The sequence below is a fragment of the Cajanus cajan genome, chromosome 7 (assembly GCF_000230855.2).
Source record: "Cajanus cajan strain Asha chromosome 7, NIPB_CcT2T_4, whole genome shotgun sequence".
NCBI lineage: Eukaryota > Viridiplantae > Streptophyta > Magnoliopsida > Fabales > Fabaceae > Cajanus > Cajanus cajan.
The window spans coordinates 58,503,264-58,522,881 of NC_138523.1; the positions used below are offsets into that span (position 1 = coordinate 58,503,264).

A 19,618-nucleotide genomic window follows, 5' to 3' on the forward strand; every position below is an offset into this window, starting at 1 on the left:
TTTAAATTTAAAATACTCAAAATAAATTTATTTTAAATTAAAAATATATTTAAACCTTCTAAATAAATATCATACTAAGTTAAAAGTCAAGCCAAGTTAGGCATGTTCAAAAGATAATTTATGCATATACTATCCTTAAAACACATTTCATCCGGATATTAACTTCAATATCTGATGTTACTCTCTCTCTTCTTTTCAGACGAATATCAGATGTTATTGGTTATATGTTTTTCTCCAAAGTTATTCATCCTTAACATTATTGTTTTATTACTTAAATAATTCATTACTTAATTTATCATCAATGATTATCAGGGGGAAAAGCTAAGAAAAGGGTTAGAATTATCCATTGCATTACAATCATTGGAATTCCGAGGAATGTCGTTCAGAAAGGCTGGATAAAGGAGTATCTTGGACCTTATTAAAACTAGACATTGGTATTGGATCTTGACAAAAATAGGTCGAATTTTCGTTTTTTAGATTTGTTGTACACGTCTTTTCGAATATATATTTTGACTTTATTTATATTTTAGTATATTTGAATCCGGAAGAATTGATTTTAAAAAAATAATTTGCAATATGATATTTTAAAAGTAACTTAAGAAAACAATGACTTTATCTGATTGAAAAAATATAATTATATTTAGAATGTTAATGAGATATAATTTGTGAATTAATTATGATTTTTTTAATCATCAAAATTTATGTTCAAAAACATAAAAGCCAATAAGATGCAACATCTAAATTAACCCATTTTATAAAATAAATTGATGATATTTTTTTTACTCACATGTATTCATCCTTTTTAGAAAGCAGTCTTATTTGAAACACACTCAAATATTAAATGTAGTTACATTTTTCAGAAGTTTTCAAACATCAATTTTTTTCTTCTTCTTAAAATCAATCCTAGATCCTTAAACCCTAATCAATTCACCAAGTTGTGAAAGGTCAATTTCTTTTTGTTAAACTCGACCCTTTTAATAATGGTAAATAAATAAACAAATGAATAAAATACTAAAAATAAGTGAAATTAAATAAACTTAAGATTAATAATTAATTATTATACGAATAGATTGCTTATCACTTACTTTAATTGATTATATTATCTATATTTTTTTCGTTTTTTTAATTATTACTACTGATATTTTATTATCACAAAACATGGCTCATGCAGGGTAAACAACTAAGCCCAAAAAATCCTTAGAATGAAAAAACGAGAAGCAAAACCGTGGGGCTCAACCTAGTTGTGGTCCAATATACTGCAATGACCCACAATTAAAACCTCGAGGGCATGAAGTGGCCCAACTTATTTATATCCGTTTTAATTAATGTAAAAGTAGTCCAGGCCCAAAATCATTCAAAATCAGGTGTTTCTTTTTGCATCATTTTTTTTCTAAATACACCCTTCCTATATTTTTTTTTTGTCAATTTTTATGCTTCTAAAAATACCACTCCATGTGGTCAAAAAAATAAATGCCCCACTATACATAGTTGGATGTTATTAACAGATGTCGCAACTTTCCGTAACATTAGGCCGAACTAAATTCCATGATGTTATGGCCTTATGGGTGTTCATTGCATTTTCATAAGATGGAGATAGTTTTTATTTATTTTTTTATTTTATTTCTTTACATCTTTCATAGGAATTTAAATGGTTAATATGAATAAAGTGAGAGGACCTAAGTCATGTCTAAAACTATTTTTTAGGGGATCTAAAGTTATTGGTGTTCTCATTCGCTGAATTTTGATTGGCTCATAGCCTTACACAATACAAATTCAAGCCAATTTGCATTATAGGTTCATGGAATACATATTATACAGAGTCAATACCATAATGGTATCATAAACTAAAAACTGTAACCATTTAGTGTGTGTTCAGATATTAATTTGAAATCACGTTTAATGAAAAAATACACGAGTGTAATTTTTTTTTTCAACTTCAGTTAAGTTGAACTCAAATGGTTCCTAAATACATTTTTAATGTGCAAACAATATTTATAAAAGATATATTAGCTTAACAACCATAAAAATTTGTGATGATGGAAAGCATTAACAGAGGATGGCATCTCTTAATGCCTTAGTTTTGGGCATTAGGTACTGATTCACTTTCCGAAACATAAACCGTGCTCTCTTTTTAAACAGAATTCCATTTTCTACAAAAAAAGAGTCTAAATTAAAGTTTAAAGCATCAGAATTACTTTAATTTGAATGATCACTGAAATAACTTTATCTCATTGTCAATCTATTTGCCATAAGCACATTGATGAAGTTCTAGATAAGATTATTAATATCATGATCATAACTTATTCAGTCATTAATCAAGCTTAAAACAAGCATATATATGAATATTTCAAGCTTAAAACATTTTTCTAGATGGGAAAATATCAAGGCATTTTTTGGGTCAAAGGATGCTGGATTTAACTATGGTTAAAATATAAATGGATCGTATAATTTAATCATACGATGCATTATACTTTATTGTGCTAATAAATTATTAGATCGACATTAGTAGCAAATTAAATATCATCTCAGCCTCACTAAATGGAAATTATAGAGACACAACTCTCACTTTAATTTCCTTGTCATTCTTAACATGTATTCTAAGTACCAAGGCAATCTTCACAGCAAAACGCACCATGGTTGAAAAAAAAAAAGGGTAAATAATTAAATATCATTTTGTAAGGTGATCCTAACTTCAACTTCAGCAACACACCATCTCTCACTTACAACAATTTAATCTAATTGTTTAGGGTAAGACTTTCCTCCGTGATATAATGGTAAAAGTTCCTCCCAGTATCTGATAATAAGATCATTTACAAATAAAGTAAATTGATAATTATTTTCCTCTTCTGCAGCCTTTGCTTTTCCTCTTATAGCTAGTAACTCTGGACGCTTTTTTTCTAACAAATTATTTGGACCATAGCAGTAATAATGATGAGTTGATGACAAAAAAGTTGATCACATATAGAACTCCTTAGTCCATTACTTTATTTTGACGTGATTATTAATCAACCATTAGTTGTGACTGTTAAACATTCTTTACCTATCTGTTAGTTTACACGAAAATCTATGCAACTTTCTAGCTTTGTGATCGAAGACCTTAAATAACTACACCAGCTTTCATTATATTAACATCTCAACCATATATTACTGCATTCTCTAATAAAAACGCCTATTGACCCTTATTAGGAGTACTTTATATATCTCAACCATTTAAGTATAAATGCGTGGTAAAGTTTCTTCTGCATGTCTTGTATAAAATAACTTTTTTAAGAAAATATTTTTTTAAGTCATATAATTTTATTCACTTTACTTTTTAATTTTGTAACTTTAAATATTTTTTTTAGTCCTCAAATTTATATAATTTAAGATAAATCCATATTGTTAATTAACGAAGATCTACTTTAAAAAATAATTTTAATAAAATAAATTTGACATCAAACATTTAAAGTTAAATTAAATTTCATGTTATAAATAAGAAAGAGATAATGTTACAAAAATACATAAACTAAAAGAATTAAAAAATAATAAGTATAAAAACTTGAAAGATTTATCTTAAAAATGATTAAAAAAGATAAACATAAAAATTATAATTAAAGATTTATTTCAAGTTATAAAAATTAAAAGATAAAATAAATAAAATGATAGGATTAAAAAAATTTAATCTGAAACTTTTATTTGACATGTACTCTCTGTGTGCACATAAATAATAAGGTGTGATATATTAAAGGCCCTCGCTGGCCTCTTTATGAATAACATTTACTTGGCTGAAAAAGACTTAAGGATGCAGTCTGCCATACTTTACAATAAGTGCAAAGCGAAGGGTTAGCCACAGGGAAAGTCCTGAGAAAATTATCTATGATTCACAAAATGCCATATCCGTTGGTTTAGAGTCCTGACAAAGGGTACGTCTAAATAATAACCCCTATAGAAGTAAAAGGTAGTATTGAATTTCAATTTCAACAACCAAATCTAACTTGCCTTAGAAAACCCAACTGGCGAATGGCGATGCACCCAGGAAATCACCATAAAATTAATGATCTGCTAGACCCACATGGCTTATTTAAAACATATATATTAATATGAGCTAGCTATCAGAGAGAGCCATGTCATTTCCATGCATCTGAAAGCCATATCAGTTATATATACTTTTATATTTCCTTTAACTCCTCTGCATGTTGCAAGCTCTATAACTGCGTTGGACCAGCACACTGCACAACGCTCATGAAAGAATGGTCAAACTACGTCTATCTAACCATCGATCCTTTATCTGATTTTGGTGCACAATAAACTTCTGCTCATGCTTTCATTGTGATTTTGGTGAACCACCTTGAATCATTGGTAGCTACTTCAGATGAACCAATTTGTACTTATGCAAGTTCATTTTCAAGATCTTATTAGTACACATCATTGAATCTGACATAGGTAAATTATTTTACTATTCAAGTTCTAGAATTTAAAACTATGGGATCTAGAAGTATTTGAGTATCCAAGAAGAAAGAACAATTCCCTCAAGGGTCCGATCGTCTTCATATATCAGTTCACTACAAGGAATTTCTGATTTATCAATTGTCTGTTGCTAAGCTTTTCCTGTATTTTATCGATGTTAAGTTTAAGAAAGAGTTGAAGAATGATAGTTTATAGTTTTTATTTTCCATCGGTTAATCGACATTAAGATTTACGTAAATCTTTTATTCTCGACAAAACATTTTATGAGAATAAATTTGAGCCTCGTTTCAAAATTTCATCCGTAAAGCAATTATCACTCACAAAATTTGTCTGAGGATTTTCATGCTCTCCGAATAAAATAAGCAAGTCACATTAATTTTATTTTTTTTAAGTGAGTCAATATATATCACCTCAATTTTAAATAATTTACTTAATTCTCACTCTTTTTATCTAAAAATTGCTTAAGTCACAAATATATTTGTTCCCTTTTCAATTTATGATATTTTTTCTCCTACATACACATACACAAGAGTTAAACAATTTACAAGGAATAATTAGTTATTTAGATAATTTCTTTTATTTTTTAAGTAACTTAAAATTACATGTAAAATATCAAATTAATATTATATTGTTAAACAATGCATAAGGAATTCTAATAGAAGATTTTATTGAGAAGAAACCAATAAATTTATGAATATGATTCACGTAATCTCAAACCTGACAATTAAAAATAAATATTTCATTTTAATATCTTAAAGTTAATAATTAGGGATAGATGTGATTTTTGTTGGTTAAATATTATTTTAATATAAATAAGAATTAAATTTAAAAGTATCATGTTAATCCCATATCATAGAACATTATTTATAACCATGAGATAAAAAAACTTGATTAGATGAATTTCACTTTAATATATGGATATCTATTTTCGGTTATTAATGAATTTTCGGTTCTCTTTGTGTTTGTATTATCTATATCTAATGCTTCTTGAAACATGGGTTATTAGATGTAATGTTGATTCCTCATGCATTATTGTCTCTTATATAATTTGGATCCGAACAAATAATTCTATCAAAATTGCGGACAGAATATAATAAGGATCAAGTTAAACATGTGTAAAAGGTTTTTCAAATTTAATTTTAGTCCCTATAAAAAATTAATAGGTTTTCAATTTATATATTTACTAAAAAAATATGATTTTAATTAGTCCCTCATCAACGACTTAGAAACATGCATTTCTTCTAAAACATAAGAACTAAATATGTATTGTTTTTTATATAAAAATTGGAAAAACATTTTATCCAAAAATTTATGTATATTACATCAACAATATTACATTAACCTAATTCTGTGCCATACATTATCAAATTTTAATTAAATTAAGTTAAATTTGAATCCAAACAAATAATTATATCAAAATTGTAGTATGTATAGAGTAAGGACTAGGTTAAACATGTCCTAACCTGTCCTACAAATAGTCCTAATTCGGAGGAATAACTATTTTAGTTTGGTTTATTCGTTACTATATAAAACAAATTAAAGGTACAGCTACTGGATTCCTTTGATTACGTACTAGTAGTTTTCATCGAAACGAAACCAACAGTGCGTGTAATTGGAAGATTTTGCATTATAAACATTAGCTAATGATGGAAACAAAACTCAAGTAATAAATAATACCGTAATTATATCCTTAGGATATGACAAAATTTCTAGGTAGTATATAAAATAGTGGAAGAAGAATTAATATATATTAAAAGAATGAAAGGGTACAATGTACCATGTAAACGTTAATTAGAGATTGATTAGACGAGTCTATACCAGCGATTGACATGCAAATATTTTTAACTTATAGAACCCAAAATTTTAATTACACTGTTCTTGTTTTTTTCTTATCAGAACAAAATATAATGACACTAACAAAATTCGAACAAATGTTGTATGTATCATCCTAATTAACCCTCCATACTGCTCTATTATGCCTAATCAGGTTAACAATATGCCCATCACAAAATCATTGTCATAAGTCATAACTCAATTAAATTTGTAAATTCTGTTTCACTTTTTACCTACTCCAACAAACACTTAATTTCAGATGAATGAACTGTCATTTATTTACATTCATGAATTCCCCAGAAAAAGAAAGAGAAAGAGGATAAAGGAAATTAAGAAGTGGCATAATAATTTGTGCTGATTGTACATTCCAGATCGATGTAACTCAAGTCGAGCTATAAATTAATTTGTCATGATGAATCAATAGACAATAGGGGAGTGTTTATGAATGTACGTAGCTGAATCTATACACAGCCATGGTTGAATTTATATGTGGTTGCAAAGTCATGTATTCCGTGAAAGGGAAAAAAAAATGCTAACCCACAAAAACGGCATTAATGGACAGGATCGAGCAATGATTTTGATGGGATGGCCTTTGGTTTGTATTGGCGATGCCCCTCAGAATAATGAGACCTGCCAGTTCATATCCATAATGGCGTCAGTCACATTCTAGAAGACTAGAACTAACAATGTTGTATTAATTTCAATCATGTTTGTTTTGCCTTTCTTCTATTTTTGTTAGCCGACTTGGTAGCCGTTTCCCATCTTTTATGAATCTTCAAAAGTTTGGTAGCTAGGTCGATCCATCTCGTTTAGTTCACTTTTCACCGTCTCTAATTTCTAAGCAATACGCAACTTACCCGGATTTCCTTATCTCCATGATAGTTAACTTCTTGCCCCCACAAAGAATAAATATAAGCCAGAACAGTCAAAGAGATGCCTACTTAATAAAAAAAAAAAAAAAAAAAAAAAAAAGATAACTGATCTAGGGGTCATTGAGTATTACAATAATGCAATGTCTTGCTTTTTAATTAATTTGTCCTTACAGAAAAATGATAAGATAATTAAATAGCTAATCCAATCGTGTCATTGATTTTAAATGTACGGTCATGTTAAGAATTAAAGAATAATCCAATGGATAAATGAATTATACTATTCAATAAATTCATATAACACTTTTCATGAAAATAATGCCATTTTATATCGGTTGCAAGCATGAAATGTCGCCGTAGAAAATATGAATCGGATAAATGAGATGTCACCATAACCAAACACAATAGGAGGAGAGCTAGTCGTTAAAAATGAGAGTCAAATGTCACAAATGATGGTCGAAGTTGTAGAGGAAAGCTCTTGATAATGTTAGAATGAAAAAGAAATGAAAAAAAAAGATATTAAGGTTAAATAAAAAATATTATTCTACATTGATTAAGTAGTAATCGATATAATAATATTCATTAAAATGCAAAAATATCACCTTATATTGTTTTACATTGATCGATAAAACTATTTAACAATTGATGTAAAATCTTATTTGAAATAATATGTATTTTTTACTCCTGATGTCATTTCAATCATCTTTATATTAAATACATCATAAAAAAATTTATTATTACCGATAATTATTTAATGATAATAAATAATTTTTTTTATTTTATTATTTAATAAACATATTAATGACTAATATATAAAGCTCACTAAAAACGTTTATACATCATACTAAAAATTTACTATTAGCAACAATTATTTATTAAGAAAAATTTTAGTCTCACATCGACTTGAAACAAGATAATTAAAAAATATATAAATAAATGATAACTCTCACTTTACAAGTTTGTTTTGTGGGGTTGAGTTAGACTCATAACTTACTATTCTAAGTTGGTATAAGATGTTCCTAAACTTGAGGGAACCGACTATTAATAAGATAATTAAAAAAATAAGAAAATTAAAATCTCACATCAACTAGAAATAAGAAAATAAAAAAGAATATATAAATAGAAGACAACACTCATTTTACAAGTTTCACATCGACTAAAAATAAGAGAATAAAAAAGAATATATAATTAAAATAAAAAAGAATATATATAAAGATTTAACAGTGACATGCGGTAAAAAATTTATATTAAATGTTACTAAAAATCTATTTTGTTGTAATCACTTAACTCTCTCCGCTTCTTATTTCTTTCTTTTGCAATATAATACTTTGAACAAAATTTACTTATACAAACAATTTCTGTTTGACGATCACAGTGATAGATGTCTAAATAATGTTCTCAAAATGCATTCGGTTTCTCTTCAATGTTAACTATTCACCGTCAAAATCTGCAGCCAAATAAGAATATAAAAGAGCTTTTTTTGTGAGAATTAGGTTGAAGTGGCTGTAGCAGCTGAGATTCTGTTGCTGCTTCCGCTAGCGTGTCCAGCGAAATAATAAAATATTCAACAGAAATACTTTCGATATTTGCCATTTTGTGCGGATTTATATTACTCATATATGTGCCACTGCTAGCTGGAGTCCCATCACTTGGATTTCATTTTCACGTAAACTCATAAAGAAATGTTTCGTGTGATTTTCCCCATCTTTACCTTCCTTCGGCCCAAAATACTCGTAATTGAAAAATAGTGTTCATATGATCATATCCTCCAATAACCAATGAATCATGGACCCCGTCAACAAACCCCAGTTACAAACAGTGACAAAAACCAGAGAGTAAAGCAAGGGAACCATCACAATTTAATGCATGCACACTACCAAACGCCAGAGCAATTGAAAACCACCACATCAAAGAAAAGGATAACCTGCCAACTGCACATCCGAATGATATAATTTTATGATTGGTAATGGTAGGTATCACTAATCAATAGCAGGCGCCAACCCATTATTTTAGCGCACAATCAGAAACCAATTATTATTATACGGTTTCTTTAATGTAAGTGTAAGTTAACATTCCTCAAACACAACCTGACAAACAATCTTACTGCTAAATGCATTTTGGCCATGCTAATGAAACTTTAATTCTCGCAGCTGACAACAAAGCAAACTACTTCTTACATTTCAAGTCCTAATTACAAGCTTCCAATAGTGTAAGCAAAATACAAACTTGAAACTGAAACTGTGTTTCCCTTACATGTTGCACATTCATAAATAAATACATAGAACACCGGTTGGCGATCTCTACGCAAATTCTCAACAGGCCCATGTAATTGTTTGGAAAATAAACAGAAAAAAAACAAAAATATATATGAAAAGTGGCATATAATATGATAACCAATATGACTGACAAATGAGAATTGTGGTAGGGGTACAGCATATTGAGAAGGATCATTACTGAAACCAATAATAATTTGTTTCCCTTTGTTCAATTCTCGTCCTAGAGCTTAACGATCTCAGGAATATGAACGGGGTAACGATCAATGCAATCAGTCCAAGGCCCATCAACCGGTGTCTTAATGCTTCTGTTGCACTTCCAGACAGCACTGTTGCATTTAAAGCCACTCCCAAACGCTATCTGCCACACCCTGTCCCCTCTCTTCATCCTCCCCTTGGACTCAATGTAGTTGAGCTCATACCAAAGAGAAGAAGAGGAAGTGTTCCCAAACCTGTGCAGGGTCATCCTCGAGGCCTCAACATGCTCCGCAGAAAGCTGAAGATTCTTCTGCAACTCGTCAATCACAGCACGGCCTCCAGCATGGATGCAGAAGTGCTCAAAGGCTTGTTTGAAGTCAGGAATATAAGGCTTCCATTTGGGGTTGAAGATTTTCCTACCAATAAGAGTGAGAAGGAACAGCAACTGCTCCGAAGCGGGAAGCACGAGAGGACCCATGGTAGTTATGTTGGACTTGAGAGCCTCACCTGCAATCGCCATGAGATCCTTCTGAAGCGAAATCCCTACTTTGCCTTCTTTGTCTTCTTCCTCAAACACGCAACGGTATGCTTTGTCGTCGCCTCCTTTGTGAGTTCGAACGACGTGGACCAACCTATACTTGGCTCTCCTACGTTCAGACCTACGGTTGGATAACAAAATAGCAGCACCCCCCATTCGGAACAAACAATTGGGAAGAAGCATGGCTCTCTCGTTTCCTTGGTAGTAGTTGGGAGTTATAATCTCGGTGCTGACAACGACGGCGTTTGAGTTAGGGTGGACTTGGAGAAGGTCACGTGCCAAGTCAATGGATATCAAGCCAGCGCTGCAACCCATGCCAGAGAGGTTAAAGCTCTTGATGTTGCTCCGCAGCTTGTACTTGTTAATCACCATAGCAGAGAGAGAAGGAGTGGGAGAGAAGAGGCTGCAATTGACAATAAGAATGTCTATGTCCTTAGGCTTGAGGCCGGTCTTGTCGAACAAGGAATCCATGGCGGAGAAGATGACGAGCTCAGCCTCTCCCCTGGCGGCTTCCATGGTGGGTTTGGGAGGGATGTAGTGAATGGCGGGGGGGAGACAGGTCTCTTCCCCGAGGCCAGAGCGTTCGAGAATCCTCATCTGAAACTCGACGCTCTTGGGGTTGTTCTTGAGGATGAGCCTGGAGTGTTCCATGAAGGTTGCGAAGGGGACGCGGCACGTGACGGGTGGCTTGAAGCAGGCGTAGTCGACGAGGTAGATGGTGCGAGGCTTTGACATGAAGTAGACGGTGGCTATGAAGATTATGAGGAAGGCTGAGCATAGGATTTGGAGGAGGTCAAAGTGGAGAGAGTTCCAGAGGTTGAGGATCTCGTCAGGGCCCAAGCGAAGAACCTCTATGAAGACACCTATCATGATGGGTATGAGAGTGAGGGTGAGAATGTGGTTCACTAGGTATTGGTAGCCAAGTTTGACATACTTGAGCTTGACGGAGTTGGAGAAATCCGGCAACATTGGAGGCATGTGTTTATGGATAGAGAAAGAGAAAGAGAAAGAGAAAGAAGAATTGGTGAGTGAGTGACAATAAGTGAGGGTAGGGGATGGTGAGATTATAAAGGCGAAGGGACCTAGAGTGTGAAGGGGGCAGATGAGAGGATTTAATGAAAGACTTCACGTCACTCAACGCTCACTTAACTTGCTATTAATTTCCATAACTCCACCCTTGGACATCTAACTAAACTATAACACCCTTACACCTGTAAATCCTTTTTCTCATTTGCTCATTCTCTTTACCCATTACTTTTTCCATCATTAAAATAGGGTTAGGGAGACACCCTGGTTTACATAACTCGTATTAAAACTGCACCTCCTCACTCCTCATGAGGGGAACAAAACTAACGAATAACCATGTGTACGTCCCAACGCCGAAAGTTTAATTAAACATCACTTTGGTTACATTTTAATAGGTTCACATGTAGTTACCACCAACCTTCAAATTACACTTTCCTTTTCACGGAAGCAAATATACACTTTTTTTTTTTTGGATAATGCTGTTTCAAAAATTTATATTCGTAAGAGATCGATGTCACATCCATCATAGATATATATAGAAATATATGTGAGGATAATCACCAACTTATATATTAATTTTCTAAAATTTAAGTAGATCTAAATTCATTCTTTTTAAGGTGATAATATTAAAATTTATCTTAATAATTGGTGTTGGGTTTATTATGTTACTTGTTATTGCATATCACATTCAAAATATTTTAATCCTCAAGAACAATTTTAATCTTCCACATATTATAATTATGTAATTTTGATCTTTTAAATTTTAATTGAATAATTTTAATTATTTAAGTATCATAATTATACAATTTTAGCATCTCTAATAAATTTTTTAATAATTTTAAAATTATAATATATATATAATATTTTTAAATTATACAATTCTTTACCTATATTATAATTTTTACTCATGTATCAAATGATACATATTTATTATTATGAAATAAATAAAATTTATATATATGATTAGTTTAATTTTAGATAATTTAATAAATATAAATTAGTAAATATCAATATATTTTTTAAAAAATAAAAATATATTAGAAAACATTTAATTAAAAATATTAAGACATTATATCACCCCATTAGCTTCACATCAATAAAACTTGTTAGATTTCCAATAGAAAAAAAATAAACTAAAATCATATAATTACGATATTTAAAAGACTAAAATTATTCAATTAAAAAATGAAAAATCAAAATCACATAATTACAATATTCAAAAAAATTTAAATTATTTGATTAAAATTTGAAAGACTAAAATCACTCCATTATAATATTTAATTGACTAAAAACGCATTTAATCATAGCATGAATGCCTTGAAGTAAAACAACAACATGATAACTAAATATTAAAAGTAATATAATGGATAAAATAAACATCGTAATATAAAAGTGACTAAAATTAATACCAAAAATAAATGAACCTCGTGTTAAGAAGAGAAAAAAGGGAAACATAGATAATAAAACTTTGCGGAAGTTAAAAAGAGGTAAAAAAAATTAATAAACATCTTAAGAATAAAAAGAAAATAAAATATAATAAACTAGAAGCTAGCATAAAAAAAAAACTATTTAAAGTAGTGTCTAAAAAATGCCACAAGTTACTAAAATAAACTCATTAAACAAACTTTCCAACTAGAAATAATAACTAAAAATCATTTGATCGAAAATATTTCTCAAATATACACAAAATAATATTGTTAATTTTTTTTAAATACTCTTTTATTATTGTTAGATATTTTTTTACATGAATCTTATATATATATATATATATATATATATATATATATATATATATATATATATATATATATAAAGGTTTAGGTTGATCTAACAATATTTACATAAAATTTAACTAATAGTACAAAGAGAGTATATTTATATTACAAGAAAAAAAAAATTATTTAGTGATTTATTTATAAATAATTTTAAATTTTACTATGATTAATTATTTTATATATTTGTATTAAAAAATTATATTGCATAAAAACAATTAAAAATATCTAGGTCAGTTGGTTGAATAAAGTGTGTGAATATTATAAACCTCCTTAGTATCATGTGTCATTTTCATAGGAAAAAAAAATTGCATACAAACGAAATATTATTAAAAGAAATTTACTCACAATATGCTTTTATTTTAAACATGAGTCATCTTTTAGTACAATAAAATGTGTTGTTATAATTTACTTTTACATCTTTATCCCTAACTCTCATTATTTATTGTAAAAAAAAATAAAGAAAAAAAAATCAACTACTGGCCCTAAAATAATCTTCGAGATTTTTTTAATTATAGCCTCTCTGTGGAATGATTGCCTTTGATTCATATATTATACATACTATTTTAAACATGCTATATATACGTTAAAGATTATATATTTAATTTCCACTCTCGATTAACATCAACATGTGGCTATAGTCCATTTCAAGGACAAAAGCATAGCATTGACTATTCAAAAGTTGTCAACAGTAAAGCATTGACTATTTGTTCATTTAATAATTATAACGTGTATTGTATTTTACCGATTTAATGCCCTTGTTTTTATTTTTTATTTTTAATTTGTGGAACATATGAATAGCAACCATGGCTTTGAGTCCAAAGAGAAAAAGGCGAGTTTGTGTTAAAAGATTTCACATGTTAATATTGATGAGGTTAAAACAGTGTATATAAATAAGGATAAATAACTTTTATAAGCTCGATTTGTGAAATTAAGTTAACCTCAAAATTCATATTATTCTAAGAGATATCTCCAAAGTGGAGAATATATATATATAAATATACTTTTATTAAATATTATCACCGCTCAATAATTTTATATTAAATGTGAATTTTGTAAATCTAACCGTTAGATTGAAAGTTCATATCTCTTAGATCATATATGCAAAATTTTATAAATTTTATATTAATTCAAGATGATTTGATACTTCATTTTTATAAAACAAAATTGACGTAATATATTTATTTTAAAATACACTAAAATATGAACACTTTGATTACCTTCAAGTTGTTGTTCAATTTTAACAAAATTTGATATACATGTATAAAGTGATATGAACTTTCAATCTAACGGTTAGATTTACAAAATTCACAATTAATATAAAGTTATTAAGCAGTGTAATACTTAGTAAAAATTACACCGGTATAATTACAACCCCTATATATATATAAGGTTAAAGTAAATCTTCTATTTTAATATGTATAATTTTTTCTTTTTTATTAAAGATTATAAGCATCTTTTACCAGAGATAGTCTTATTAAAGTAGAGTAAAATCATTAAAAATAATAAAATTCTATTATATTTAATATTTAACATAACTACATATCAATAACTTAAATTTGATTAAGAGTTTTAGGTTCATAGTTGATTTTGTTGCAAAGTTGAATGATATTTATAGTTGATTAAATTGTTTAATTGTTAGGTATGTAATGATGATATGTGTCTCAGTTGAGATACATAAATATCAGCAGAAAGTAAAGTTATTTTAAAAATTAAAATATCTCATTATGTAAATATAAGTTATGATGCTTTAAGAACTCAGGTTGAGAATCCATCAGTAAGTAAGTTGGGTTCTGAATGGTAGTTGTTTTAAGTTATCTCTTCTAGGTTTTATGTGAAATTTGCATGGGGATTAGGTCGAATCATACATGTATAAAGTGATCAAGTGAGTAAAGTATGAAGTCGAATGATAAAATCCTTAACTAACTGCTGGAAAGATGCATAGTATTTGGAGAGTAGTTGGCAGACTAATCTCACATAAGACTTATATATGTATGCTAAGATCATGGTAGGCTCACGGTCAAATTAGTTTACCTTAACAATTCTACTAAACTTTCCTAGTTTAAGTGACAAAATTTGATAAATTATATTAAGTTGTTTACCAAACATTGAGAGAGGCTTATTGTTGTATCTACTTGTTTGGTTTGTGATAGGTCAGTCATAGTGATTTAGTAAAGTTGAGCCACTTAAACAATTGATATCTGTTGTAGAGATCTCCATAAGTAAATATGTATGATGACACATTAATTGTTTAAAGTTACTAATGTTGAGCATGTTGTTGGTATTGTAAGTTGTTGTGTTGTTTTTATGTTATTGGTCAATTGATAAGTTAATGTTATGTCATGAACTAGCTCTAAAGTTGTCAAGTTGGCTACATGTATAAGTTGTATATTTATATTGTTATATTAATTTTTTCATAAGCTTATCCTTTCTTTCCATATTGCTGGATTGTGATGATCATATTTGGTATGATAGAATTAGTGTGACACCCTTACTACCCCAACACATATATCGTAATAATATAAATAAACTAAGGAAATAAAATTTTCCACATAGGTAAAAGGGTTCACATAAAAACTTTTAGAAACATTCTTCAATATCTAAAATAGTCTGAAAATGAAAGTTGAAAAATAAAACATAAGAAGTTACAAAATGTTTTCAAATTAATAGGTTCAACTCCATATACAAATACAATTCATGTCCTAGAAATCCTCTGCCCCGATGTCACAATATCAGAGCATACACATAAATTAACTGTTGACATTCTAGATGTCACTCATAGCCCGGATCTTCCTCACCTAAAACATCCACAAGTTATACGGTGAGAAAAGAAAACATCTATATATATAGCACATAAGAAAACACAACATATTACCTCATTATAGCTTAATATTCATAAATATTTCAACATGTCATATTTCAATCAATCATGCATCGTCATCACGTCATAATTCTCAATCACACCATTCATCACAAATCTTGCACTTCACATTATGTCAAGGTCACGCTACCCAAATAACAATCCAAGGCCGTGCCCACCCCTGATATAACACTGTGCCAAGGTCACGATTCCCCTGTAGCATATCTAGCCCAGGGTCGTGCTCACCCCCGACATGTTATTCAAGGTCACGATACCCACGTAACAATCCAGAGCCGTACTCACCCCAGATATAATACTGTGCCAAGGTCACGTTACCCCTAACCTAGGGTCGTGCTCACCCCTGACATGTTAACCAAGGTCACGATACTCATGTAACATACCCGGGTCGTGCTCACCCCTGATATAACACTGTGCCAAGGTCACGATACCCATGTAAAAATCTCGGGCCGTGCTCACCCCTGGTCATAGGTGTGAAGAACCACAATCACATCTCATTCACATTCCACACAACATCTCATAGTTCAATTCCATACACGCATCAGATAAGTCCAACATAATGAGTTTCATACATCTCAAGCAATTCCCATCTAAGTCATCAATTTCATCAAGTAATATAGCAATAACAATCATAAGTTAATATGATAATCAATGGAATTATCAATTTAATACAATCTTAACATAAATAGTAAAACCCCCAATTGTTCCAAAACCTAGCTCACAGACACTTTTCTACAATTTCGTTCTCTCTCCCAGATCATCATTCTTACAAATTATTGGCATATTTATAATCCTCGTCATATACAAAATCTGATGGGATCATCAATTCCTCAAACAGAAATCATCCAATTTTTCACAACCTAACTTACAGGCACTGTTCTATAATTTCGCTCTCTCTCCCAGAGCATCATTTTTACCAATTAATCATATATCCATATTCCTAAATAGATACAGAATCAAATAAGACTAATAATTCTTTAAACAGAAATAATTATAAAATTAATCATAATCTTAAGGGTTCTTCCTCTACCCAATTCCCTCATGTAACTCTACATATAAATAATTCTTTTTTCCCCCGTACTTGGATAAACAGCAGTTGAACTAAAACAGGAGTCTCTTGGTCTCCTCCTCTAAATGTCCCTTGGTCTTCATAGAGAAGAAGAGGAAAAGAAGAGAGAACAACAGAGAATAAGAAGAGAGAATGAGAAATGTGTGAAAATGAGAGGTGAAGGGCGCTATTTATAGGATTTCAGGCTCACCTACCGGAACGGCCCGTTCCAAAAGTGGGATGGCCTTTCTGGACCCTTCGAAACTACGCAAAATTCTCAACTGGAACGACCCGTTCCAAAACCAGAACGGCCCATTCTCAATCCCAGCAGAACGGCCCGTTCTCCCACCCGAACGGCCCGTTCTCCAAACCAGAACGGCCCGTTTTGCTTATCCAATTTTGGGCATTTTTCTTATTCCAGAACGGCCCGTTTCACTTTTGAAATGGCCCGTTCCGGGAAATCAATTGGGCCTCTGGCCCAGCAATTTTGGGCTGTTACAATTAGCTTGGTGCCTTGGGTGTTGGTGGATGGTCACGCTGAAGGTGACCTATTTTGCATACACCACTTTGATGCAGTAATGGTTGTGTATAAACGTTTGACTGATGATAGGGTTATATTTTCAATATTGTATATATTACATGTATTTTACATATATGTACAAGGTATGTATGTAACACCTTAAGGAGCTTTATGTTTTTAAATTTTTATGTACCATATACTTATATATGCTACATAAATGTATAGGTAATTGTCACATGATAACCTTAGTATAGATGAGTAGTTTATGTTTTTTGTTGTGCTAGTAACAAATTGAAGATCCTAAGTTAGTGGAGACAAATTTTTTTAAATAAAAATTAATAATAACCATCATCATATATGAAAAGAACAAAACATAAATGTCAAAAATAGTCATCAGCGAATTTAATAAATAAATTTAGGAGTGTAAAATATAATATTTTAAAAATACTAATAATATAGTGAGAGATGCATCTACCCACCCTCACTATAATTTAAGTTCATCACTATGTTGCATAGCACTATATTATATTAAGTATAAAGACTTGTCGGATTATGACAAAAAAATAATCTTCCTTGATATTTTAAGATGTATAGATAAAAGAAAATTAAAAATTTAAAAAAATAAATGATATAATAATAAGAAAATAAACTGATCAAAAAAGTTAAGTTTACTATTACAATTACTCAAGTATATATTATAGAAAGTGTGGAAATATTAATCGTTATATTTTTGTCAACAACTTTTGTTTTGATTGGTGCTAGAATGTTAAGCGAGCCAAGTAGGAATGTATAGGAAATGCATCATCCAAAAAAGATTAATCAACTAGTCTTAATCTCTTTATACTTGCATATACACTTAAAACTTGTTTGTATTTAATTTGCCAGACGTCAGATTTTAGTTCTCCTTCTCCAACATTAGGTGTTATGTATGATATTATGCATTAAATGATAAACCCTTTTTATGCCGTTTATTTTGGGACAAAGTCTCTAAATATTTTTAAAAGTAAAATATATAATAATATGAGTCATTATTTAAAGTTAATTAATGGTGATTATTAAAATTATTTATTATTTTTTAATAATTAAAGATATAATCATCACAAATTGTAAAGATGCAAAACAATTAAAAAGAAAATATTCCTCTCTCTCTATATATATATAAGTATAGATATACTATTGTAATATTGAAAATCTCATTTTCATAAATATTATACGTAAACATATTATTTTTATGAATACATTTGTTCAAAGTTATTAGTTTTTTTTTTTAAATTATTTACTTAAAAATTAGTTAAAAAAAAAGTGAAATGAAAAACTAAGGAAAAGTAGTTATTAGAAAAGGTAATTTTTATTTCCATGGAAATATAAAATATTTCATCTATCATGAAAATGAGAAGCATGTAAAACTTTACATCTTCTACAACCAATATGAAACTATTTTTTTTAATTGTTTTCTCTATTAAATTTGGATAATGCTCCATTTTTTCTCGATGATCTGTGGTCTATTTAGCACTGTCTCACCGTAGCATTGATTCTCTAATTAGAGTTAAATTTCTCAATCTTGCCCCATTCTCCATAGTTGCACTGATTAGTGTCTGATATACATCTCATTCATTCTATCGTTAACTCTTTAATTAAATTGAATTTTACCATGAAACAACATTATAAGCTTTTTGAGTTTCCTTCAAAAATTTAACTCCACTCACTTAATATTGTATTCTCTCGTTGTTCTTGATTTGTGAATATAAATTTTTTTAAAGAAAAAGTTTTACATCCTTAAAAATAAAATATACATGAGAATATTTTTTTAAAAACTTCTAACAAAAAAATGAGAATGAATATACTGATTTTCATATATCTGAGAATACCCACACAAAAAAATATTGAAACAAACTCCCCCCTTACTCTCCTTTTTCTCAACTTTTTCTCATTTGTGCTAGCTAGCATGTTGACATGCAGAGTTTCAAGGAAAATGATGGAATATTTGTTGGTCAAGTTGGTGTAGAACACAGCTGAATGCCTCTGTCTTATTCCACCAGGTTTTTTAACAACCGATCTATCTTAAACTAGCTAGACGCACGAAATAAAATAATTATTATTCAGCTTCTCATATATATGATAGCTAACGGTGGGTGAATCCTAAAAAGAATAAGGAAAAGTTATTAAATGATCTAAAAAATTTATATGTTAAGTAGATAGTCGCAAATTTTTCAACAT

At 29.8% G+C, this 19,618-nt stretch overlaps 1 protein-coding gene across 1 annotated transcript; it reads right to left on the minus strand.

Annotated features, from left to right (window-relative positions):
* Positions 1 to 9,299: 9,299 nt before the first annotated feature.
* On the minus strand, positions 9,300 to 11,206 carry LOC109816913 (3-ketoacyl-CoA synthase 6). Its single transcript, XM_020382070.3, has one exon. The coding sequence runs from the start codon at positions 11,133 to 11,135 to the stop codon at positions 9,645 to 9,647; it is 1,491 nt and encodes a 496-aa protein (XP_020237659.1). The 5' UTR covers positions 11,136 to 11,206; the 3' UTR covers positions 9,300 to 9,644.
* Between the last annotated feature and the right edge of the window lie 8,412 nt (positions 11,207 to 19,618).

What these genes read in the sequence shown, in the direction of transcription:
- LOC109816913 (XM_020382070.3), bottom strand. Translation starts at nt 11,135, where the DNA reads ATGCCTCCAATGTTGCCGGATTTCTCCAACTCCGTCAAGCTCAAGTAT.